The sequence below is a fragment of the Aegilops tauschii genome, chromosome 1, assembly GCF_002575655.3.
Source record: "Aegilops tauschii subsp. strangulata cultivar AL8/78 chromosome 1, Aet v6.0, whole genome shotgun sequence".
NCBI lineage: Eukaryota > Viridiplantae > Streptophyta > Magnoliopsida > Poales > Poaceae > Aegilops > Aegilops tauschii.
The window spans coordinates 5,283,447-5,310,260 of NC_053035.3; the positions used below are offsets into that span (position 1 = coordinate 5,283,447).

Consider the following 26,814-nt stretch of genomic DNA (forward strand, 5'->3'; position numbering starts at 1 on the left):
TTATGTTTGTTACAACATCCAAGCATCCATATTATCTCACTGTTTCTTCTGTTTTCGACCAGTCATATTTCATATGTGCATCAGAGGAAAAAATGCTTTCAACGGGCATGTTGGAGCGCGCATACCAAGTTCCCACAGTGCAAATATGATCCTAGCCATTAATATGTTTAGTTCCACATTTTCTTGATCTAATTTCTAAATGATTGGACAACCTGTTATAGTCTTATAGAATTATGAGCCGCCAAATCCACATTTCTCTTGGTCTAATTTCTAAATGATAATGTGCAGCATCTATCTCCTGGTGAGCCTTTTTTTTTCTTGCGACTGTATCTCCTGGTAAACCTATTTTACGATAAGATATTTTAGGGCATTTTTTGATGATTTTTCCCTGTAGCTCTTAAACAAAATCAAATATAATCAAGTGCAATTCACAGTAAGTTTTCTGCTCCTAGCTAGTTGTAAAGAACAAGTTCAATTCAGTCTGATTTAGTTCTAGACATGAACGTGCCAGCAACTCCTTTTCTCTAGCTAGCACAATGATTGTACTGGTTCGATGTAAAGGGCATAAATACAAGGAAATAAATTGGCAGCTTATTTCAAATTAACTAGCTAGTGGTGTTTGTGAAGTTCAAGAAAAAGCTGGTATTTTTCTCGGCAAATAATTTGACATGCAAAGAATCAATGAATGTATTTGCAAGAAAGCAAACATAATTAGCAACAAAACTGGTTGTGATTGTCACTGTAGACAGTGGTACTAGTTGGTACTAGATACAAACCAATAAAAAACAAGATCTCAAATCTCCAACCAATAAAGAGTTCAACCCAAATTTTACAGTGATACTATTATATTTAAATAGTGATTATTCCAATACATTGATAATTAATTAAGGCACCAGGTTGCGCTTGTGACAAGGAAAGACAAACTTATGAACTTGCAAGCATGGCAATCAGATTGACATCCACACAGTGCCAATATGAACATTGTCTTGATACAACTTTATTTTTATTTTATTTCAGAATTTAAACAACTAGTTTGGGCGGGTCACACATGACATTGTGTGACACTTTATTTGTCACCGCTGCATCGACATATCCATCGACTAAACAACGGTGACCCAATTATATATTACTAGAGATCTTTCCTTATCAGTAGGCACCAACTCCGGTGCCAACGTCGAATGGCACACTAGTGGTGGTTCTGTACAACGGCACATTAACACTGCACATCGTTGGCAGGATACGGAGCGCAATGGAAGTCATCACCTCAAGCTGAGCTATCTGGTGTGGCTGCAAAAAGGTACCCTGTGCCAATTGTTGTTGTTGAGGTTGTTGCCCGAGTTGCTGCTGCGACTGCTGTTGGGGTTGGGAAACACATTGGCCCAACTGTTGGGGTTGCTGCTGCTGAGATTGGATGGAACCCTGAACCTGTTGTTGTTCTTGCAGGATGATGGAGTAGATGATAGCACGGATTGCCTCATAGCGGGATTGCTGGGGGATTTGCGGCAACTGCTGGCAACATTGTTGTTGCATCACATGGCAACTGCTCTGCTGCAACATTTGCGACCTAGCAAGACGTTGTGGCATTGCCACAGGGCTGCACTGCTGCTGGAGGAATAGCTTGCATGGGTTTAGCTGCTGCAAAATGGATGGCTGAACAACAGGGATTTGTTGTTGCACCAGCTGTTGGTGTTGTTGTTGTTGTTGTGGAAAAGGTGATTGTTGTGGAGGTAAAACTGGTTGTTGTTGCTGTGAAAATGGTGGTTGTTGCGGTAGAACTAGTTGTTGTTGCTGCGAAAATGGTGGTTGCTGTGGTAGAATTGGTTGTTGCTGAGAAAATGGTGGTTGTTGCTGCCAAAATGGTGGTTGTTGCTGCGAAAATGATGGTTGTTGAGGAAATAGTTGTTGTTGTTGTGAAAATAGTGGTTGTTGTGGAAATGTCTGTTGTGGTGGTAATGGTTGCTGCTGCCATGGTCTCTCCAAACCAGGGATGCATCTAGTCTCCATCTGCGCAATTGCACTTGTCGCCGCAACGGCGAGGAGGGCAAAGACGACGAAGGTCTTCATGGTGGATTGGTGTTAACTAGTGTTGCTTGGTTCTGATACTTGTGCTTGTGATGATCTTTATACTTCATGCCTATTTATAGTAGCCCAGGAACCACCTCTTTTCCTTCTTTGCATCAGCTTTAATAATTCTGTTTGGCTCCATCTGAAATGAATTATTTTGTTACATTGTGTTAGGTTTGCACTAGCTACAAGCGTACTTTTGGATATATTGATCATCAAAGTTGATTTTTAGTTGTGCATACGATCACACACAAAGTACAGAAACCCCGATATTTGCTATATATGACTCACCTTATTAACTTTACATGTCACACACTTATCAAGATAGTATCACTTTTACAACCGAGTTTGGAACCTTGTATAGGCTGTCAGCCGTAAACAAGAAAGGCAAAACTTGTGTATGACTAAGTTTGCAATCATGTGTGGGCTGTTAGGATATGCTCGATTAGTAAAGCCTTGAGTGTGGAGTGTTCTTCTATATTCGGTTGCTTTTCAGAAAACTAACTTTGTACTTTCCTGTAAGATGATAAGATGAACTGACGTCTATAGAGCATGACATGACTCATCGAATCCGCTTTACATGTAAAGGATGGCAGTTTCTACAAGCTAGAGACATCAATGCTGAGGTGGAGTGATAGATTTCTTTTTTCGAGGCGTAGGTGGATTGATAGAATTTTATATTTTTGGAGTGGAGGTGGAGTGATAGATTTTTTTTTGTTTGGAGGTGGAGCGATAGATGGGGGTGGAACAGAGGCCCCCAGCCTGGAGCAAAAAAATTTTTGAGCAGGGGCAGGAACGAGCGATTAGGCCCAACGTAAGTGTTGCGTGTGTTAGGGCACCAATTCGAACTGGGCTATAGTTTTCGGAGGCCTCAAAGTCACAAGCCCAGCCCACATTCCGCCGATCTGCGTCGTCTTCGTCTCTCCCTTCCCCGTCCTCCTCGCCGGCCGGACCGCTCGCCGCCGCAGCCTCTCCCGGACCCCACCGCCCGCGGCCGCTCCACGTACGTCTGTGGCGGCGGAGGTGTCAGCCTCCCTCCCACCCTCCGCATCCGCCCGCCCACCACCACCGCGGCCGCTCGAGGCACCCACTCGTTCCCCTTCCCATTCCTTCCTACCATCAACCTCTTTCGGATCCTCTTCTAACAGCTCTTTTTTACTTCCATTGCAGATGGTCTCGACAAGAAGGTCCCGGAGCTCCTCCGTCGGTTGCGGGTCGTACGTCGACGGCAGCCACTCAGGCCTCGCCGTGGACACAAGGTATCGATCCTGTCTGTCCGTCTCTTCCAGCGATTCGATTCACATGAATTCCGATTGTCAGGAAGCAGGATTCAGCCTGACAGCAATGTACATACGTGCTTTGTTAGCTGAGTAACTCTGTGCTTTATGTGTATGTCACTTCAAATAATCATCAAATTTCCGCCTATGCGCGCTGTGCAGGTGGAGTCGAGGAGAAGCAGTTGGCATGGACATTCCGTTTCTCTCTGATGTCTGAGAAGAAAGTCCGTCTTCGGTGCAGCGATATCCAAGTTAGTTACAGCATCCAATCATCTGTATAATTATAATCTCAGTGTTTGTTCTGTTTTGTACTGTCGTATTTCATATGTGCGTCAGAGGAAATGTGCTTTCTAGAGCCATGTTGGAGCGGGCCGAGTCCCAGATCTCATTTATATGGGCATAGGCAGCGATCAATAAAAGGACACTGGAATTTATCTTCACTGTTGTTCATATGGCCGAGTCCCAGATCTCATTCATATGGCCACTGTTGTTCGAGGTCTCTGTCTGTATTTTTGTTGCTTCCGTTGTATGGTTGCAAAGTTAGGCTTCATCTGATTTTAGTTAGTGAAGACGATCTCGTTAATCTGATAAAAAGAATTCCACATGGCCCTTTATTCCGCTTTTCAATGTCTCACAATAACGGAACATATTAAGCTCACCAAATGGTATCTCTCAAAAATAAAGAAAACCCACAAATTGTATCGCATACTTGTACATATCTTTCATCTTCGAATAACAGGAGATTGTCAAGCTGTGTTTTTATCATATCAGTATATTAAGTGTATCCTTTGTCCATATGAGCAAGGGATGGTCATCTGCCAGCTTATTATGCTAATCTCTGAGCTCGATCATGCCCCTTCAATGTTAGTTAGAGGTGTCATTAATAAAGGACAAGAAAAATTAATCACTTGCCACCGGGTCTTCTCTCTTCAGCAGGAAGCATGTGATGCATTCAAGATTCACGAAAACCAATATTGTGGTCCTCCCTGTGGTCACCCAGCAGTGGAGGTAATTGTTTAGCTTGCATCCTGCAACTTCTTGTATCTGGAAAGAACACTCCTATTTGCTGAGTTCACAGGCAATGTATCTTCACTTTTGAAAAACTGCATTGGATGTACCAACATAAATATATTAATATCATGATGATCTAATAGCAAATTATATGGCCATAGGCAGTGATGATCAATAAAAGGGCACTGGAATTTATCTTCTAATGTATACGTCACTATCTTTTTAGCTCTCTGTCTTTATTTTTGCTGCCTCCGTTGTATGGTTAAAAAGTTAGGTTTCAGCTGATTTTAGTTAGTTATAAGCGGATCTCGTTGAGCTCTTTATCTTTATTTTTGCTGCCTCCGTTGTATGATTAAAAAGTTAGGCTTCATCTGATTTTAGTTTGTTAAGCGCACCTTGTTAAACTGATAAGAAGAACTCCATACAGTCCTTTATTCTGGTCTTCACTGCCTCAGAATAACAGAACCTATTAAGCTCGTCGAAGTTGTATCTCATAATCATACATACCTTTCATCATCGAATAACGTAAATTATCATATCAGTACAAAAGTATATATCATTTGTCCACATGCAGAAGAGATAATCATCTGCCAGCCGATTATTCTTATCTTTGAGATCCGATCCTGTACTCAATGTTAATTATTATTATTTTTTCGAAACGGAGGCAAAAGATTTGCCTCATCGATTAATTAAGGAGAAGAGAATTGCCCAGTTAACTCAATGTTAATTATAGGTGTCATTAAAAAAGGTAAGAAAATAACCACTTGCCCCCGGGTTTTCTCTCATCCGCAGAAAGCATGTGATGCATTCATGTTTCAATGAATTCACTAAAACCAATGTCGTTGTCCTCGAGATGAATTGTACTCCCTCCGTCCCATAATACAAGAGCGTTTTTGACACTACAATAGTGTAAAAAACACTCTTATATTATGGAACGGAGGTAGTATTTGGTAGGTGCAATGTATGCGTGCTGTCACCCGTCAGTTGAGGTAATTGTTTAATTTGCATTCCTGCGACTTCTTGTATTTGGAAAGAAAATTCTTACTATTTTCCGAGTTCACAGCCAATGCATGGTCATTTCTGAAAAACTGCATTGGATGTACTGACGTAAATACGTAATATAATGACCTACTTGCGATATTAAGAATGAGAAATCTTCATTCTGACTTGCAATAAGAGGGTTTGTCAAGCTTTTGCCTATTAAGAAATGAAGGTACCCAGTGCTGTCACCAGCTAATACGGTATGCAAGATCGGATAGTTTGTGATTGGTTCCCAGAAATCAAGCTCGTCCACTTGGCTCCCAGAAAGTCAATGCTCATTCTGGCTTCCATTTTCCTTACACGCAAGCCAAACATGGCTTGCTCACACCATTCTCTTCTCCATTCTGCACTGTGCTTGCTCAGAAATTCTATGTACTGACGTAAATTACTACTGTGCTAATCTGTGCTAATTCTGAAAATATGCTTCCCCTAGTCTCCCACAATATTATGTACAAAACCCAAAAGGGTCAGAGTTCTTAAGAACATGCCAGTGCTGATTTGTGTTTTTCCTGCTGATATGCACTTTGGTATATCAAAATGTACACTTAATTAGATGTTTTAATTTTGAAGTCACATTTAGAGAGAGGGACAGTGCACCAACCAGCTGGTGCAAATAAATGACCTGTGAGACGACCTGAGCGTATTCTGAAAAAGAAACCCGAAAGACCAGCTAGATCCATCCACCATTATTGCCAATATAAAAAAAATACAGGCGTTGCTTCCGGGCTCTAAAAGCCATTTCTGGGTCTTCTCCAAAGTTTTAAATAGCGCGCTAAGCCTCTTAGCGGCGGACCTCTTCTAAATGCTATAGCGTGCTATAGCGATGCTATAGCACGCTATTTAAAATGTTTTCTCATGTGTTTGGACAAATGACCCTTAGCGCATGACCTTTTTCAAATGCTATAGCGTGCTATAGCGGAGCTATAGCGGGCTATTTAAAACCATGGTCTTCTCTCTTCAGCGGGAATCGAAGCATGTGATGCATTCAAGATTCAACCAATTAAGAAAACCAATATTCCGGCCTTCCCTACTTGGCAGCAACTCTGAGATGAATTGTGTTTTGCACAAGTAGGTATCCTGTCACACGTCTAGTCAGTTGAGGTAATTTTTAGATTTGCATTCCTGTGACCTTTTGTATATTTGCAAAAAGAAAATCGTATTTGCTAAGTTCACAGCCAAGCAATGTACTGGCATATAAATACCTAATATAATGATCTACTTGCAATATTCTGGTTGTCTTTGTCGCTGTGCCTTATTAAGAAATGAAGATATGCCCAGCTGTTAACGTGGTGTTCCCAAAAAGAATGCCCAGCTAATGCTGAGCTGTTGCAAGAGTGGATAGTTCTGATTGGTTACCGAAAATCAAACTCATCCACTTGGCTCACAGAAAGTCAACACTCACGTTGGCTTCCATTTTCCTTACAGGCAAGCACATCTTGCTCTCACCATTCTCTTCTCCATTCTGCACCGCATTTGTGTTTTCACCATTCTTTTCTCCATTCTGCACTGCCCTTGTTTTCCATTGTATGGTTAAAAAGTTAGGTTTCATCTGATTTTAGTTAGTTAAGCGGATCTCGTTAAGCTCTCTATCTTTATTTCTGCTGCCTCCGTTGTATGGTTAAAAAGTTGGGTTTCATCTGATTTTAGTTGGTTATGAGCGGATCTCATTAAGTTGATAATAAGAACTCCATAAGGTCCTGCCTCACAATAATAGAACCTATTAAGCTCGTCAAAATTGTATCTCATACTCATACATATCATTCATTGTCGAAAAACATGAATTAGCATATCAGTACAAAAGTATATATCATCTGTCCATATGCACAAGAGATAATCATCTGCCAGCTGATTATTCTTATCTTTGAGAGCCGATCCTGTCCCTTCAATGTTAATTAGAGGTGTCATTATAAAAGACAAGAAAATAACCACTTGCCCCCGGGTCTTCTCTCATCAGCAGAAAGCATGTGATGCATTCAAGTTTCAATAATTCACGAAAACCAATATTGTGGTCCTCGAGATGAATTGTATTTTGTAGGTGCAGTACTGTATGTGTGTTGTCACCGTCGGTGGAGGTAATTGTTTAATTTGCACTCCTCGACCTTTGGTAATTGGAAAAAAAGTTGTACCATTTGCTTTGGTCACAGCGGATGCATTGTCACTTTTGAAAAACTGCATTGTATGTACCGACTACCGACGTAAATATATAATATAATGATGATCTAATAGCAAATTATATGGCCATACGCAGTGATGATCAATAAAAAGGCACTGGGAATTTATCTTTTAAGGTATACGCCACTATTGTTTTAGCTCACTGTCTTTAACTTTGTTGCTTGTATGGTTGAAAAGTTAGGCTTCATCTTATTTTAGTTACTTAAGCCGACCCCGTTAGGCTGATAAAAAAAACTCCATACAGCCCTTTATTCTGGTTTTCACTGTCTCACAGTAATGGAACCTAATAGGTTCATCAAATTGTATCGTATACTCGTACATATCTTCCATCGTCAAATAATAGGAGATTGTGAAGTTGTGTCTTATCATATCCGTATATTAAGTATATCATTTGTCCATATGAACAAGTGATAATCATCTGCAGCTGATTATGCTACTCTTTGAGATCGATCCTGCCCCCTGCAATGTTAATTAGAGGTGTCATTAGAAATGGACAAGAAAATAACCACTTGCCTCCGGGTCTTCTATCTTCAGCAGGAAGCATGTGATGCGTTAATTAGAGATGGATTGTATTTTGTAGGTGCACTGTATGTCTGTTGTCACTCGTCGGTGGAGGTAATTGTTTAATTTGCATTCCTGCAGCTTCTTGTACATGGAAAGAAATCCTTACCGTTTGCTGAGTTCACATCCAATGCATTGTCACTTTTGAAAAACTGCATTGGATGTAACATACATTATATAATGATATACTTGCAAAGAAATGAAGATACCCCGAGCTGTTGGTATGCAGTGCTAGTTGCCTTATTTCATGTCAGCTGAGGAAGAATGCCCAGTGCCGAGATGTTGCAAAATTAGATAGTTGTGGTTGGTTCCGAGAAATCAAGCTCAGCCACTTGGCTCCCAGAAAGTCAATGCTCTTCCGTTTTCCTAACACGCAAACCAAGCACAGTCTTGCTCACACCATTCTCTTCTCCATTCTGCATTGTGCTTGTGCTAATCTGTGTAGTATTTTTACTGGCAATTTGGGATATGTCGGTCTCACCATGAGGACTCTGCTAATCTATGCTAATTCTGAAAATATGCTCCTCTAATCTCCCAAAAAGTTCAGAGTTCTTAAGGACATGCCAGCAATGATTTGTGTTTTTCCTGCTGATATGCACTTTAGTATATAAAAATGTACACTTAATGAGGTGTTTGAATTTTGAAATCACATTTCAGGAGAAGGGACAGTGCACCAACCAGCTGGTGCAAATAAATGACCTGTGTGACGACCTGAGCGTATTCTTGAAAAAGAAACTAGAAATACCAGCTAGATCCATCCACCATTATTGCGAATATTATAACACAAAAAATACAGGCGTTGCTTTGTAGCTCTAAAAGCCGTTTCTGGGTTTTCTCTCTTCAGCAGGAGGCATGTGATGCATTCAAGATTCAACCAATTAAGAAAACCAAAGTTTTGGCCTTCCCTCTGCACAAGTAGGTATGCTGTCTCACGTAGGTAATTTTTAGATTTGCATTTCTGCGACTTTTTTGTATTTGGAAAAAGTAAACCGTATTTGCTAAGTTCACAGCCAGTGGAACGCAAATTTTGAAAAACTGCATTGGTTTTACTGGCATATAAATATCAATTATTATGACCCACTTGCAATATTCTGGTTGTCTGGTGCTCCAGCTGTCCCTACTAAGAAATGAAGATACCCCCAGCTGTTAATGTGGTATGCCCAAAAAGAATGCCAAGTGCTCACACCAGCTGTTAACGTTGCAAGATTGGGTAGTTGTGATTGGTTAACAGAAAGCCAAGCACGACTTGCTCACACCATTCTCTTCTCCATTCTGCACCTGCACCTGTGCTCACACCACTCTTCTCACCATTCTGCACTGCCCTTGTGTTCCACTGTCTTGTGCCGTGTGTGTACCGTTCGGCGCCGGCCGCCATAACTTCACCGGAGTCGCCTCCTGCTTCTGCGCCGCGTCACCGGCACCGACAAGGCCCTGAATCTGCTGCTGCTGCTACCTCCGATACAATGCTGGAGCTGGCGCCGACGTGCCTGTGAGGACCACGTCTTCCTCGCTGCTGCTGCGTTGCTGGTCCTGGGTGCTGATCAGGGGCGAGCTCGTGAAGGTAAATATGGCTGGAAGATTGTATTTTAACCTTGTAATTTGTCCCAAGCTCTACTTATAGACGTCTTGCTCACACCATTCTCTTCTTCATTAATTTCTGCAGTGGACCTGTGTTAGAGGAGTTTCTTCCAAGTGTTCCAATGGCAGAGCTGGTGGTCACCATGGCGATCGGGCCATTGGTGTCCATGCTGAAGGACAAGGCGTCCAGCTACCTCCTAGACCAGTGCAAGGTGATGGAGGGAATGGAGGAGCAGCACAAGATTCTCAAACGCAAGCTTCCGGCCATCCTCGACGTCATCACGGACGTTGAGGAGCAGGCCATGGCACAGAGAGAAGGTGCCAAAGCCTGGCTTCAGGAGCTCAGGACAGTCGCCTATGGGGCAAATGAAGTCTTTGATGAATTCAAGTACGAAGCCCTACGCCGTGAAGCCAAGAAGAATGGACACTACAAAAAGCTCGGCTTTGATGTAGTAAAACTCTTCCCCACTCACAACCGTGTTGCGTTCCGTTACAAAATGGGTCGCAAGCTTTGCCTGATTCTGCAAGCCGTTGAGGTCCTCATAGCAGAGATGCAGGTCTTTGGGTTCAAGTGCCAACCACAGCCACCGGTGCCCAAAGAGTGGAGGCATACAGATTATGTTAGCATTGACCCACAAGAAATTGCCAGCAGATCCAGACACGAAGATAAGAAGAACATTATTGGTATACTTGTTGGTGAAGCTAGCAATGCAGACCTCACAGTTGTTCCTGTAGTTGCAATGGGGGGCCTTGGCAAGACCACATTAGCGCAACTCATATACAATGATCCTGAAATTCAGAAGCATTTCCAGTTGCTGCTCTGGGTTTGTGTCTCTGATACCTTTGATGTGAACTCCCTGGCCATGAGTATAGTTGAAGCATCTCCCAATAAGAATGTTGATCTAGACAAACCACCACTGGATAGACTTCAAAAACTGGTCAGCGGACAGCGGTATCTCCTTGTATTGGATGATGTTTGGGACAACAAAGAGTTACATAAGTGGGAAAGGCTGAAGGTCTGCTTGCATGGTGGCATGGGCAGTGCAGTGCTGACAACAACTCGTGATAAACGAGTTGCTGAAATTATGGGTGCAGAAAGGGCAGCCTACAATCTCAATGCTTTGGAGGATCACTTCATAAAGGAAATTATTGTGGATAGCGCATTCAGTTCAGAGAATGGAAAGCCTCCCAAGCTACTCAATATGGTTGGTGAGATTGTGAAGAGATGTTCTGGCTCTCCATTAGCTGCAACTGCACTGGATTCTGTACTTCGCACCAAGACCAGTGTGGAAGAATGGAAGGCTATATCATCTAGAAGCAGCATTTGCACTTATGAAACTGGAATTTTGCCAATACTCAAGCTTAGCTACAATGACTTGCCCGCACACATGAACCAGTGCTTTGCTTTCTGTGCCATATTTCCCAAGGATTACAAGATCAATGTGGAGAAGCTGATCCAACTATGGATTGCAAACGGCTTTATCCCAGAACACAAGGAAGATAGTCCTGAAACCTTTGGAAAACATATTTTCGATGAGCTGGTCTCGAGGTCATTCTTTCTGGACCTAGAGGAAAGTAAGGACTCCAGCGGGTATTATTCCAGAACATGTAAAATTCATGATCTTATGCATGATATTGCAATGTCTGTTATGGAAAAGGAATGTGTTGTTGCAACTATGGAACCAAGTAAAATTGAGTGGCTTCCAGATACTGCTCGGCATTTGTTCTTGTCATGTGAAGAAGCAGAAGGTATTTTGAATGATGCTCTGGAGAAAAAAGCCCCTGCCATTCAAACACTGATATGTGATAGTCCTATTCAAAGCTCATTGCAGCATCTATCAAAATACAACACTTTGCATGCCTTGAAGCTCTGTCTGAGAATAGAATCATTTCCGCTCAAACCAAAGTATCTGCATCACCTGAGGTACCTTGATCTCTCGTGGAGTGATATCGAGGCACTTCCTGAGGATATAAGTATTCTATATAACCTGCAAGTGTTGGACCTTTCCAACTGCCGTTGTCTTGAACGACTTCCAAGGCAAATGAAGTATATGACTTCCCTCTGCCACCTCTACACTCATGGATGTTGGAAGTTGAAGAGCATGCCTCCAGGACTTGAAAATCTCACTAAGCTGCAGAGTCTCACCGTTTTTGTAGCAGGAGTTCCTGGCCCTGATTGCGCTGATGTTGGAGAGCTGCATGGTCTAAACATTGGTGGTCAGCTAGAGCTATGCCAGGTAGAGAATGTTGAAAAAGCAGAAGAAAAAGTGGCAAACCTTGGAAACAAGAAGGATCTCAGTGAACTGACAGTAAGCTGGACTGAGGTTGGCGACAGCAAGGTGCTCGACAAGTTCGAACCTCATGGTGGGCTGCAGGTTCTGAAGATATATTCCTATGGAGGAGAGTGCATGGGTATGCTGCAAAACATGGTTGAGATCCATCTTTTTCGTTGTGAAAGATTGCGATTTTTGTTCAGATGCAGTACAATCTTGACTTTTCCAAGACTGAAGGTGCTTATGCTAGAACATCTGTTGGATTTTGAAAGATGGTGGGAAATAGATGAGAGGCAAGAAGAACAAACAATATTTCCTGTGCTTGAGAAGTTGTTTATTAGTAATTGTGGAAAGTTGGTAGCATTACCTGAAGCACCATTGCTGCAAGGACCACTAGTAGAAAAAGAGGCTTCCATACGCCCCCATTAGTCCCCAAAACAATCGAACCGCGACAAAAGGGGCCTTTAGTCGCGGTTCGGGAGGAGACCCGCGACCAACTATCTGGGCCCAGCGCGCTCGGTCGACAGCTGGCGGACGGGAGGGGCTTTAGTCCCGGTTGGCCTGGCCAACCGGGACTAAAGGTCCCCGAGGGCCTTTAGTCGCGGTTGGCCAGGCCAACCGGGACTAAAGGCCCATCCAGCTAGCGGACGGGAGGGGCTTTAGTCCCGGTTGGCCTGGCCAACCGGGACTAAAGGTCCCCGAAGGCCTTTAGTCGCGGTTGGCCAGGCCAACCGGGACTAAAGGCCCATCCCTATATATAGGACTCGGCTCACTTCACAATTTTCAGAAGGGGGTGGTGGGTTTGCTTTTGGTTCCTCCTATGCACACAAGGTGTTCGATGAAATGCCCGAGAGCCTGAAACAAACATGATATGAAGTGTTCGAGCCACACTTGAGCTTTCTCATTTATTTTTCCTCCGCGATCGCGGTTAGCAACTTGAACCTTTCATGTGTCATTGATAAAATATGCATGTGTGTAGTTCATTGTTTAATTTGTATTATTTCTAGCTAGTTAGTTTAACAAATGCATGATGGTTAATTATATACTTTATATACTAATAATGCAGATGAATCGGCAATGGATGTACGGTCCCCGACTCTCCGGCGAGTTCACTACGGGTTTGAAAGATTTCCTCGTAGTGGCAAATGCGAACAAGCAGCAAGGTTTTATTATCTGTCCATGTGCTGTCTGTAAGAATCAGAAGGGTTACTCCTCCTCAAGAGACGTTCACATGCACCTGCTTCGGCACGGTTTCATGCGGAGCTATAATTGTTGGACCAAGCATGGAGAAAGAGGGGTTAGAATGGAAGAAGATGAAGAAGGGGATGATATCGATGACAACTATCATGATCATTTCGGTGATACTTTCATGGAGGATGATGCTGAAGGTGGGGAAGGGTTAGGTGAAGGTGAAGAAGAGGCACATGATGAGCCCGCTGATGATCTTGGTCGGACCATTGCTGATGCACGGAGACGCTGCGAAACTGACAAGGATAGGGAGAATTTGGATCGCATGTTAGAGGATCACAAAAAGTCGTTGTATCCAGGATGCGATAATAGTCTGAAAAAGCTGGGTTGCACACTGGATTTGCTAAAATGGAAGGCACAAGAAGGTGTAGGTGACTCATCATTTGAAAATTTGCTGAAAATGTTGAAGAATATGTTTCCGAAGAATAACGAGTTGCCCGCCAGTACGTACGAAGCAAAGAAGGTTGTCTGCCCTCTAGGTTTAGAGGTTCTGAAGATACATGCATGCATTAACGACTGCATCCTCTATCGCGGTGAATACGAGAATTTGAATGAATGCCCTGTATGCACTGCATTGCGTTATAAGATCAGAGGCGATGACCCTGGTGACGATGTTGAGGGCGAGAAACCCAGGAAGAGGGTTCCCGCCAAGGTGATGTGGTATGCTCCTATAATACCACGGTTGAAACGTCTGTTCATGAACAAAAAGCATGCCAAGTCGTTGCGATGGCACAAAGAGGACCGTAAGTCCGACGGGGAGTTGAGACACACCGCTGATGGAACGCAATGGAGAAAGATCGATAGAGTGTTCAAAGATTTTGCAGCTGACGCAAGGAACATAAGATTTGGTCTAAGTACTGATGGCATGAATCCTTTTGGCGAGCAGAGCTCCAGCCATAGCACCTGGCCCGTGACTCTATGCATCTACAACCTTCCTCCTTGGTTGTGCATGAAGCGGAAGTTCATTATGATGCCAGTGCTCATCCAAGGTCCATAGCAACCCGGGAATGACATCGATGTGTACCTAAGGCCATTAGTTGATGAACTTTTACAGTTGTGGGCCAGACCTGGTGTACGTGTCTGGGATGAGCACAAAGGAGAGGAATTTGACCTACGAGCGTTGCTTTTTGTAACCATCAACGATTGGCCTGCTCTCAGTAACCTTTCGGGACAGACAAATAAGGGATACAATGCATGCACGCACTGCTTACATGAGACTGAAAGTGTACGTTTGGTTAATTGTAAGAAGAACGTGTACCTGGGTCATCGTCGATTTCTTCCCCGAAATCATAACGTAAGAAAGAAAGGCAAGCATTTCAACGGCAAGGCAGATCACCGGCCGAAGCCTGCGGAACGTACTGGTGCTGAGATATTTGATATGGTCAAGGATTTGAAAGTCATCTTTGGAAAGGGTCCTGGCGGACAATCAGTTCCGCGGGGAGTTGACGGGCACGCACCCATGTGGAAGAAGAAATCTATATTTTGGGAGCTAGAATATTGGAAAGTCCTAGATGTCCGCTCTGCAATCGACGTGATGCATGTTACGAAGAATATTTGCGTGAACCTGCTAAGCTTCTTGGGCGTGTATGGGAAGACAAATGATGCAAAGGAAGCACGGCAGGACCAGCAACTTTTGAAAGACCCAGATGACCGGCATCCGGAATGGTTTCAAGGTCGTGCCAGCTACGCTCTTACCAAAGAAGAGAAGGTCATTTTTTTGAATGCCTGAGCAGTATGAAGGTCCCGTCTGGCTTCTCGTCGAATATAAAGGGAATAATAAACATGGCGGAGAAAAAGTTCCAAAACCTGAAGTCTCACGACTGCCACGTGATTATGACGCAATTGCTTCCGATTGCTTTGAGGGGGCTCCTACCGGAAAATGTTCGAGTAGCCATTGTGAAGCTATGTGCATTCCTCAATGCAATCTCTCAGAAGGTAATCAATCCAGAAGATCTACCACGGTTACAGAACGATGTGGTCCAATGCCTTGTCAGTTTCGAGTTGGTGTTCCCACCATCCTTCTTCGATATTATGACGCACCTCCTGCTCCACCTAGTCGAAGAGATTTCCATTCTCGGTCCTGTATTTCTACACAATATGTTCCCCTTTGAGAGGTTCATGGGAGTATTAAAGAAATATGTTCGTAACCGTGCTAGGCCAGAAGGAAGCATCGTCAAGGGCTATGGAAATGAGGAGGTAATTGAGTTCTGTATTGACTATGTTCCTGACCTTAAGCCGATTGGTATTCCTCAATCGCGGCACAAGGGGAGACTAAGTGGAAAAAGGCAAGATCGGAAGGAAATCCACGATATGTATGGACGGTCATTCTATGACTGAAGCACACCACACAGTTCTGCAAAATTCCAGCTTTGTGGCTCCGTACTTCGAGCAACACAAGAATATTTTACGCTCGGACAACCCGGGGAAGCCTGAATCCTGGATTAGAAAGGCCCACATGGAGACTTTCGGCAGTTGGTTGCGAAAACATTTAACGAATGACAATGATGTTGGAGATCAGCTGTACATGTTGGCCAAGAAACCATCTTCGACTATAACGATTTTCCAAGGGTACGAGATAAATGGGAATACATTTTACACCATCGCCCAAGATAAAAAGAGCACCAACCAAAACAGTGGTGTCCGCTTTGATGCAGCAACCGAGAATGGGCGAAAGGTCACATATTATGGTTACATAGAGGAGATATGGGAACTTGACTATGGACCCTCCTTTAAGGTCCCTTTGTTCCGGTGCAAATGGTTCAAGCTAACAGGAGGTTGGATAAAGGTGGACGAGCAATACGGAATGACAATGGTGGATTTCAACAATCTTGGTTACCTTGACGAACCATTCGTCCTTGCCAAAGATGTCGCTCAGGTTTTTTATTTGAAGGACATGAGTAGCAAACCGAGGAAACGGAAAGATAAGAAAACGATCAGTACATCATGCGATGATCCAAAGCGCCACATTGTTCTTTCAGGGAAAAGATACATCGTGGGAGTGGAGGACAAGACAGACATGTCAGAAGATTATAATATGTTTGGTGAAATTCCGCCCTTCAAAGTGAACACTGACCCAAGCATTAAGTTAAATGATGAGGATGCTCCATGGATACGGCACAATCGTAAGCAAGCAGGGACACAAGGGAAGAATTGATGTGTAATAATTTATTGTACCAAACTTTGTATTTGGTCGATGAACTGAATGATGTATCAAACCTTTTGTCAAACCTTCAAGGGATCGATGAACTGAATTTTTTGATATAATATTTGAATTTTTAAGATTTTAAAATAAATTAGTTTTATTTTTCTGATTTTTTTGATATATAATTGTATTTTTAAGATTTTAAAATGACTTAGTTTGATTTTTCTGATTTTTTTGATATAATATTTGTATTTTTAAGATTTGAAAATGAATTAGTTTTGTTTTTCTGATTTTTTTGATATATAATTGTATTTTTAAGATTTTAAAATGAATTATTTTTATTTTTCTGATTTTTTTGATATATTATTTGTATTTTTAAGATTTTAAAATGAATTAGTTTTATTTTTCTAATTTTTTTGATATATAATTGTATTTTTAAGATTTTAAAATGAATTAGTTTTATTTTTCTGATTTTTTTGATATATTATTTGTATTTTTAAGATTGTAAAATGAATTAGTTTTATTTTTCTGATTTTTTTGATATATAATTGTATTTTTAAGATTTTAAAATATATTAGTTTTATTTTTCTGATTTTTTTGATATATTATTTGTATTTTTAAGATTTGAAAATGAATTAGTTTTATTTTTCTGATTTTTTTAATATATAATTGTATTTTTAAGGTTTTAAAATGAATTAGTTTTATTTTTCTGATTTTTTTGATATATTATTTGTATTTTTAAGATTTTAAAATGAATTAGTTTTATTTTTCTGATTTTTTTGATATATAATTGTATTTTTAAGATTTTAAAATGAATTAGTTTTATTTTTCTGATTTTTTTGATATATTATTTGTATTTTTAAGATTTGAAAATGAATTAGTTTTATTTTTCTGAATTTTTTTGATATATAATTGTATTTTTAAGATTTTAAAATGAATTAGTTTTATTTTTCTGATTTTTTTGATATATTATTTGTATTTTTAAGATTTTAAAATGAATTAGTTTTATTTTTCTGATTTTTTGATATATAATTGTATTTTTAAGATTTTAAAATGAATTAGTTTTATTTTATATGAAAAAGGACCTTTAGTCCCGGTTGGTGAGGCGGACCGCGACTAAAGGGTACCCTTTAGTCGCGATTGTTGTCCTCAACCGCGACTAAAGGCTCTTTCTGCGCAGGAACGAAAGCGGCGCCAAAACCCTTTAGTCCCGGTTGGGGAGGCGGACCGCGACTAAAGGTACCCTTTAGTCACGGTTGGTGTGGCCAACCGCGACTAAAGGGTACCTTTAGTCGCAGTCCGCCTCCCCAACCGGGACTAAAGGTATGTCTATATATACTGCACTTAGCAGTTTTCGCCACTTCCCATTCTCCTCTCTCGACGCCGAAGCCCTGCCCCGACGCCGATCGACGCCGAAGCCCTGCCCAGACGCCGACGCCGACGCCCTGCCCGACGCCCTGCGCGCCGCCGCCCGTGCCCTGCCCTTAGCGCTCCGCCGCCGCCGCCGCAGCGTGCCCCTGCCCTTGCCCGCCGCAGCCCCTGCCCTTGTCCGCCGCCCGACGCCCTGCGCGCCGCCGCCCCCGTCCCCAGTGAGCGCCGCCGCCGCCCGTGCCCTGCCCTTAGCGCTCTGCCGCCGCCGCAGCCCGGCCCCCTGCCTTTGCCCGCCGCCCGCCGCCCGCTGCCCCTGCCAAAGAAACCAAAAAGAAAAAGGAAGAAGAAGAAGGAAAAAGGAAGAAGAAGAAAGAAAAAAAGAAAGAAACCAAATGAAAAAAGAAGAAAAGAAAGAAGAAAGAAAGAAGAAAGAAAAAGGAAGAAGAAAAAAGAAAGAAGAAAAAAAAAGGAAGAAGAAAAAAAAGAAAACAAAACAAAAGAAACCAAATGAAAACCAAAAATAAAGAAGAAAGAAAACCAAATGAAAACCAAAAGAAAGAAGAAAAAAAAGGAAGAAGAAAAAAAAAGGAAGAAGAAAAAAGGAAGAAGAAAACAAGGAAGAAGAAAAAAAGAAGAAAGAAAAAGGAAGAAGAAAAAAAGAAGAAAGAAAAAAGGAAGAAGAAAGAAAAAGGAAGAAGAAAAAAAAGAAAACAAAACAAAAGAAACCAAATGAAAACCAAAAAGAAAGAAGAAAGAAAACCAAATGAAAACCAAAAGAAAGAAGAAAAAAAAGGAAGAAGAAAAAAAAGGAAGAAGAAAAAAGGAAGAAGAAAAAAAGAAAGAAGAAAGAAAGAAGAAAGAAAAAGTAAGAAGAAAAAAAGAAGAAAGAAAAAAGGAAGAAGAAAGAAAAAGGAAGAAGAAAAAAAAAGGAAAGAAAACAAAAGAAACCAAATGAAAACCAAAAAGAAAGAAGAAAGAAAACCAAATGAAAACCAAAAGAAAGAAGAAAAAAAAAAGGAAGAAGAAAAAAGGAAGAAGAAAAAATGGAAGAAGAAAAAAATAAAGAAGAAAGAAAGAAGAAAGAAAAAAGGAAGAAGAAAAGAAGAAGAAATAAAAAAGGAAGAAGAAAGAAAAAGGAAGAAGAAAAAAAACAAAAGAAAACAAAAGAAACCAAATGAAAACCAAAAAGAAAGAAGAAAGAAAACCAAATGAAAACCAAAAGAAAGAAGAAAAAAAAAAGGAAGAAGAAAAAAAAGGAAGAAGAAAAAAGGAAGAAGAACAAAATGAAAACCAAATGAAAACCAAAAGAAAGAAGAAAGAAAAAGGAAGAAGAAAAAAAAGAAGAAAAAAGGAAGAAGAAAGAAACCAAATGAAAACCAAAAAGAAAAACAAAGAAAACAAAACAAAAGAAACCAATGCAAAAGAAACCAAAACAGAAGAAAAGGAAAAACAAAATAAGAAAAGGAAAAAAGAAAAGGAAGAAGAAAAGGAAGAAGAAAAGGAAAAAGAAAAGGAAAAACAAAATACTTGGCAGTGCTCAATAATCTTATTTTTTAATTCCTCCTCCTCTATGTCCCCTTAATCTTATTTTTTAATTACTTTATACTTAAAGAATTTTTACTACATGCAGGAGTGACATATGGCGGAACTGAGCATTAGTGACAACAGTGGGCTGACATCGCTGGAGTGTCTGTCGGGAGAGCACCCCCCATCGCTGGAATACCTTTATCTTCAAAGCTGCAGTACCCTGGCATCCCTGCCGAATGAGCCGCAAGTATACAGGTCTCTCTACTTTGTTAGAATTAGAGGCTGCCCTGCTATAAAGAAGCTCCCTAGATGCCTGCAGCAGCAACTGGGCAGCATCGATGACGAGAGCAAAGAACTAGATGCCCGTTATGAAGGTACTCACGACTTTCTGTCTTTGACCAACGTACCACGTCAACACCTCTTATTCAAGTTTCTTCTGACATCATCTGTGATGTTTGCAGTAATGGCATTGAAACCGAAGACATGGAAGGAGATACAAAGACTGGTCCGTGAGCGGAGGCGGACCGCTCGACAAGGCAGGGAATGAACGCCGGCAATCCACCATTGAGGAGTAAACAGGGCAGGGAAGCATGCATTCTTTTAGCTTCAAACAATGTACTTCTATGTTATGTCATGACTGGTTCAACGTTGACCTTTTTATCTTGTTCAGATTCAGATACTTGTAATGTGGATTAATTCATCTCCTTTTGAACATTTCCTGGGTTTACTAGAATTCGGGACGTGTGCTGATGTTTGTGAGCTATCTATGTATGCATCAAGTAGCTAGGAGTAACAGCTATTTGGTTGAGGAGACATTGGCGTTCCTTCAACTGGTTCAGAAACTTTGCAAACTGTGGTTTTTATCAGCTCTGATTTGATGATTTCAATAATAGATACTGGAGTAGTTAATTACCGGGAGATGCCAAATCATCCATTTCCAGAGAGTAGGAATGAAAGCTTCAACTCGTTGAGAACTGTCTTGATGCTCTGCTACCTGTGATTGCTTGTAATACTCAACTCTGGTGTCAGACACTATGATGCAGGAGTGGGAGTGTCAGACACTATCTTAGCAGTGGTGTACAAACTAATTTAAACTGGGACTGAACAGTCAGCATAGCAGTGTGTTAACATCACTAATTGTAGCTGTTAAAATTAGGAGTGAACATTCAGCACTGCAGTGGGTTGGTACCCCTTTGGCTTCATAGCCTCAGAACCCAACCCTGGGGCCTGGGATTCCCCGCTGAAAATTAACAAGTATGTTTGTCTGATGAGTGATGAGAATTAGCAAGTAGTATTAGTCTTTACGAGAGCACGTGTGTTGAGGGAGGCTGAACCTTACTTATTCTGGCTCTCATAAGTACACAACTGAATTGTGGATAGATGTGTTGCCTTGGTGTCTTTCTTCAGCAAGGGTGTATATTGTAAAATTTGAATACATTCCTAGTCATTCGGTTATGCTGATGGGCGTTGTAGACAGTACTGTTAGAGTTATAATATAAGTCATGTATACCCCTTTGTATTTATCCCGTAGTATAAGGGGTTTCCTGCATATGTACCACACCTGTACATGTATATATATCGGCCTATGGCCTCATGGGAATACAAGTTGCTTATTCCTAACATGGTATTAGAGCTCTAGGTTTCTTTTTCGCACGCCGCAACTCGTGCCCGATCCGCTGCCCCGGCCGACGCATCGGCCTCCTCGTCACGCGTCGTGCGCAGCTCCCTCTGCGCCCCCGCTCGTCAGCCGCCGGCCTTGGTCTCCCGCCGCGCTCCCACTCGTCTCGGCGCCCTGCATCGGCGTCTCGGCGCCCTGCATCGGTCGCCTCGCCCCCGCTCGTCGGCCGCCGCCGAAGCTCCCGCTCGTCTCAGCGCCGCCGAAGCTCCCGCTCGTCTGCTCTCCCCGTGGACTCCCTCTGCGCCGCCGACGCTCCCGCCCGCCAGCTCCCGCCGCCCCTGCGTTCAGGCGCCGCTCCCGCCTGGCAGCTCCCGTCGCCCGCCGGGTGCCTGCTGCTCCCTCCGTTCCCGCGCTCCAGTGCCTGGACTTCGCATCCCCTTCCCGCGGCCGCCGATCTCTGCTTAGATCGAGCATCTCGATTGGAAGGTCTGATCTCTGCTAAAAAAACAAAAAACATGTCGGGCTATGTTGTTGTCCCTCACTGCCCGGTGATTCCTGACGGAGTTTTCAGTGTTTGCTCTACTGACCCCGTCTCGCACATGTGCCTTTCTTCCGCGCTTGGTGATCGTTCGTCTGTGCTATCGTCCCCTGTGGCGACTCTCGCATGTGGTGATTGTCGCTCTACATCGACTCTTCCTGCGACTTTCATCGGTGATTATAGTTCTACACCGGCTCCTCTCACGGCCCCCATCGGATGTGTTGATGCATATGACACTATTGACCCGCGTCTTCCTTTGGCGCTTGGGGCTTGTCTGCATGTGCCCTCGTCTCCGTCACCGGCCTCTACGGATGATGTTGCTTATGCTATGTCGCCTCCTCTGGCGGTTTCCACAGGTGGTGGTGGGCCTGGTGGCTGCTCCTCTCCCAGTGCTACTGCGTCATCTACTTCAGCTATGTACTTCACCGAGCAGGAGATTGTGGGACTTCGTGGTCTGCTCACTGCCTCCGGCTCTTCATTGCCGGGTGCATCTCCGTCGACCTCTTCAGTTGAGCTCCTGACCGAGCAGGAGATTACGCGCCTTCGGTGCTTGCTCGCTGCATGCTCTGGTTCTTCACCGACGGGTTCTGCTGGTTCTGCTACTGACTCCTCTGGCATTGTGAGACCACCTTCACCACAGTCAGGTACATCTCCATGGATTCTGGATACTGGAGCATCTTTTCATATGACTCATGATTCATCCACCTTGTCTTCTATTCATGCTCTTGATTCTCCTATTCATGTTATTACTGCTGATGGTACCTCCCTCCCGGTTAATGGTCGAGGCATTCTTAGCACCTCATCTTTTCATGTTCCTGATGTTGCTCATGTTCCTCGACTTACCATGCAGCTCCTTTCTGGTGGTCAGATTGTTGACTCCGGTTGTCGGGTGATTCTAGACTTTGACTCTTGTTCTGTTCTGGACCGTCACACTGGTGCTCTCCTTGGTGCTGGCCCCCGACACCGTGACTCTCAGGGTCTCTGGGAGCTTGACTGGCTTCACCTTCCCTCCGCTGCCACCGCCGCCAGTCTTTCCCCCTCTGTTGCCTTGTCTACTAGCTCTTTTCAGCAGTGGCATCATCGCCTTGGTCACTTGTGTGGCTCTCGTCTCTCATCCTTAGTTCGACGTGGTCTTCTTGGCTCTGTCTCCGGCGGTGTGTCTTTAGACTGTCAGGGTTGTCGGCTTGGTAAACAGGTCCAGTTACCTTATCCTCATAGTGACACTGTGTCTCAGCGTCCTTTTGACCTGGTTCACTCCGATGTCTGGGGTCCAGCTCCATTTGCCTCGAAAGGAGGTCATCGCTACTATATTATTTTTATAGATGATTTCTCTAGATACACCTGGATATATTTTATGTCTTCTCGTAGTGAGGTGTTATCTATCTATAAGCGTTTTGCTGCCATGGTTCACACTCAGTTCTCTACTCCTATTCGTGTTTTCCGTGCTGACTCTGCTGGAGAGTATATCTCCAAGATGTTGCGTGGAGTCCTTGCTAAGCAGGGTACACTTGCCCAGTTCTCTTGTCCTGGTGCTCATGCTCAGAATGGCGTGTCTGAGCGCAAGCTTCGTCACCTTCTTGAGACGGCTCGTGCGATGATGATCGCTGCCTCTCTTCCGCCTCATTTTTGGGCCGAGGCTATCTCCACCTCCGCCTATCTCATCAACCTTCAGCCGTCTGCTGCTTTGCAGGGTGGCGTTCCTTTTGAGCGTCTTTTTGATCGTTCTCCCGATTATTCGATGCTTCGCTTGTTTGGTTGTGTTTGCTATGTTCTTCTTGCCCCTCGCGAACGCGCCAAACTGACCGCTCAATCTGCTGAGTGTGTCTTCTTAGGCTACAGTGATGAGCATAAGGGCTATCGTTGTTGGGATCCTATCGGTCGTCGGATGCGTATCTCTCGCGACGTGACTTTTGATGAGTCTCGTCCTTTCTACCCACGCCCATCTTCCTCGATTTTTTTAGTGGAGGATATCTCTTTTCTCACTTTTCCTGACTCACCTATCACCCCCGTCGCGCCTGTGCCTATTCGTCCCACTCCCTCTGCTTCTCCACCCCTAGTCGATTTGCAGCAACCATCTTCTCCGGTCTCCTCGCCTAGCATGTCACCGGATTCTACACCTTCATCTCCGGTGCCTTCTTTGTCGCCACCCACACCTTTATCTCTGGTGACTTCTTCGTCGCCACCCCCCGATTCTACCTTGGCGATTCCTCCTTCTATTGTTCCATCTTTTCCTCAGCATTACACTCGTCGTTCAAGACCTGTGGATGCCTCCTTGGATGAGTCGTCCTCTTCCACTCAGCCTACTTATGGCTTGCGTTCTCGTCCTCGTCCGCCTGTTGATCGCTTTGGATTTCCCACTGCTGGTGCTGCTGTTCTTGAGCCGACTTCTTATCGTCAGGCTGTTGTTCATCCTGAATGGCAGTTTGCGATGGCAGAGGAGATTGCTGCTCTTGAACGCACTGGTACCTGGGATCTTGTTTCTCTTCCTCCCGGAGTCCGTCCCATCACTTGTAAGTGGGTCTACAAGGTTAAGACTCGCTCCGATGGTTCTCTTGAGCGTCACAAAGCTCGTCTTGTGGCTCGTGGTTTTCAACAGGAGCATGGTCGTGATTATGACGAGACTTTTGCTCCTGTGGCCCATATGACCACTGTTCGTACACTTCTTGCTGTTGCCTCTGCACGCCACTGGTCTATATCTCAGCTTGATGTTAAGAATGCCTTTCTTAATGGTGAGCTACGTGAGGAGGTGTACATGCAACCACCACCTGGGTATTATGTTCCTGATGGCATGGTATGTCGTCTTCGTCGCTCTCTCTATGGCCTTAAGCAAGCCCCTCGCGCCTGGTTTGAGCGTTTTGCCTCTGTGGTCACTACTGCTGGTTTTTCAGCAAGTGCTCATGATCCAGCATTGTTTATTCACCTTTCTCCTCGTGGTCGGACTCTTCTTCTTCTCTATGTTGATGACATGATCATCACTGGGGATGACCCCGAGTATATTGCCTTTGTAAAGGCCCGTCTTAGTGAGCAGTTTCTTATGTCTGATCTTGGACCTCTTCGCTACTTTCTTGGGATTGAAGTCTCTTCTACCTCTGATGGCTTTTTTATATCTCAGGAAAAGTATATCCAGGATCTTCTTACTCGTGCTGCTCTTACTGACGAGCGCATTGTTGAGACTCCTATGGAGCTCAATGTTCATCTCCGTGCTACTGATGGTGTTCATCTCCCTGACCCGACGCGTTATCGTCATCTCGTTGGCAGTCTTGTCTATCTAGCTGTCACTCGTCCGGACATCTCTTATCCGGTTCATATTCTGAGTCAGTTTGTCTCTGCTCCCACATCGGTTCACTATGGTCATCTCCTTCGTGTTCTCCGATATCTTCGGGGCACGATCTCTCACCGTCTGTTCTTTCCTAGCTCCAGTTCTTTACAGCTTCAGGCCTATTCGGATGCTACGTGGGCTAGTGATCCTTCTGATCGCCGTTCACTTTCTGCTTACTGTGTTTTTCTTGGTGGTTCTCTCATTGCCTGGAAGACGAAGAAATAGATTGCAGTTTCCCGTTTGAGTGCTGAGGCTGAGTTGCGAGCCATGGCTCTTTTGACGGCAGAGGTGACTTGGTTACGGTGGTTACTTCAGGATTTTGGTGTTTCTGTCACTACACCGACTCTGCTCTTATCTGACAGTACAGGTGCTATTAGCATTGCGCGCGATCCTGTGAAGCATGAGCTCACCAAGCATATTGGTGTTGATGCTTTCTATGTGCGCGCTGCTATGCAGGATCAGGTCGTTGCTCTTCAGTATGTGCCTTCCGAGTTACAGTTGGCGGATTTCCTGACGAAGGCCCGGACTAGAGCACAACATGGCTTTTATCTCTCCAAACTCAGTGTTGTTCCTCCACCATGAGTTTGAGGGGGGGGTGTTAGAGTTATAATATAAGTCATGTATACCCCTTTGTATTTATCCCGTAGTATAAGGGGTTTCCTGCATATGTACCACACCTGTACATGTATATATATCGGCCTATGGCCTCATGGGAATACAAGTTGCTTATTCCTAACAAGTACAAGATACTATACCACATTACACATGGCCATCCTGCTGCTCTTTTTATGTTGTGGGCTGTGAAGCCGTCGTGGCGCCTCTACTAACGACTCCATTACTGATTACGTACGGTGACGGTGAGTAATGGATCAAATCTCCAATGTGTGTAACAGTTTGCTGGTCTCATATTACCAACGCTGAATCAAGCCATCAACTCTTCATCTTCAGATTTCTTTTGTTCTTTTTTAGTGGGGAACAATAGCAATATTTTTTACAGCAATTGCCATTTTTTTGGAAGGGGAGTATAGAAAATCATAAAAGGAGACTCTTCACTTTTGCATTGACAAAACTATTTGGCCGCAGAAGAAAAGCCTTTTGGCATGGTAGATGAGTTTTGCTTGGCTGTAGCGGATTTAAATTGAGTGGCGGTCTATTTCATGAGCTGTTTTAGCAATGGAATACTGCTATTCAGAGCTGACTCTGTTTAACTCTGAGTAATGCAGCAGTAAAACTTACTGACCGTGTGTGAGAATTATAGTTTGACTACTTCTGGCCAAGCGAATTCAGGCCTAGGTAAACGGCTTCAGTTTATGGTCTGCATACAGAAACGCAGCAGGGATAAACGGCTTCTTCTCAAGGATTTCTGTAGTGTTTACTATCTTTGCAGTCTCCTGTAGCCAGTCAGTTCTATAGTATTGTTGGTAATGCTCCACAAACTCGCCGTCGCCGTCGCCATACTAGCTGCTAGTTAATGTCAGGTTGTATCCTTATTTCATAAATCAATTAACATGAACACGCCTCATGCTCTGTTGGTAGCTTACTCAGCATCCACTTATGTAGAGTAGAAGTAGATCAGATTACATGCATGCATGTGGATACTGTTCCTAGTCAACAGTAGCTAGTACTGTAGTTGCTTGCTAACCTGATTAATTCTCTAACCATGCTGCTTTCTTGTGGACATTACGTAAATGGAGTGTTGTGCAGGTGCTTTGGCAAGAGGTTGGTAGGTTATCCCGGCCCAAGTGATCAGGAGAAGGGAAGTGTTTTTCGGTGTCGCTGGAAGAGAAAGGTTTGGCTTGTGAAGGCGTGGAAAAAATTGAAGATGTAGAGCAATCAGTCTTGATTCGCTGTCATAGAGTTGAGCTTTTTCAGAAGTGGGATGGTGTTGTTGTTTGAGAGTTGCAGCTAGAACTGACTCTGTTTCATTCTGAATAATGCAGTAGTGGCCTGAATGTTGGGCACAAGACACATCCCAAGAGCCATGCATTTGTGTACTATCTTACGCTGCATCATTTTTTGACATTAACATCTTAGGCTTCTCGGTACACCTATTTAGCATTTGCCTGTCTATTCT

The 26,814-nt window shown here is 43.4% G+C and overlaps 2 protein-coding genes across 3 annotated transcripts; one reads left to right on the forward strand and one right to left on the reverse strand.

Annotated features, from left to right (window-relative positions):
* Positions 1 to 924: 924 nt before the first annotated feature.
* On the reverse strand, positions 925 to 2,116 carry LOC109767858 (glutenin, low molecular weight subunit 1D1). The gene has a single exon (XM_020326582.4). The coding sequence runs from the start codon at positions 2,062 to 2,064 to the stop codon at positions 1,147 to 1,149; it is 918 nt and encodes a 305-aa protein (XP_020182171.1). The 5' UTR covers positions 2,065 to 2,116; the 3' UTR covers positions 925 to 1,146.
* Positions 2,117 to 2,215: 99 nt separating this feature from the next.
* On the forward strand, positions 2,216 to 12,418 carry LOC109767861 (putative disease resistance protein RGA4). Of its 2 annotated transcripts, XM_073503417.1 has the most exons (6): positions 2,216 to 3,147; positions 3,235 to 3,323; positions 3,504 to 3,592; positions 4,275 to 9,045; positions 9,238 to 9,687; positions 9,790 to 12,418. In XM_073503417.1, the coding sequence occupies exon 6, from the start codon at positions 9,827 to 9,829 to the stop codon at positions 12,404 to 12,406; it is 2,580 nt and encodes an 859-aa protein (XP_073359518.1). In that variant the 5' UTR covers positions 2,216 to 3,147; positions 3,235 to 3,323; positions 3,504 to 3,592; positions 4,275 to 9,045; positions 9,238 to 9,687; positions 9,790 to 9,826; the 3' UTR covers positions 12,407 to 12,418. The 2 variants fall into 2 exon arrangements, with proteins under 2 accessions (XP_073359518.1, XP_073359526.1); XM_073503425.1 differs by having other exon boundaries at positions 4,278 to 9,687.
* Positions 12,419 to 26,814: the final 14,396 nt, after the last annotated feature.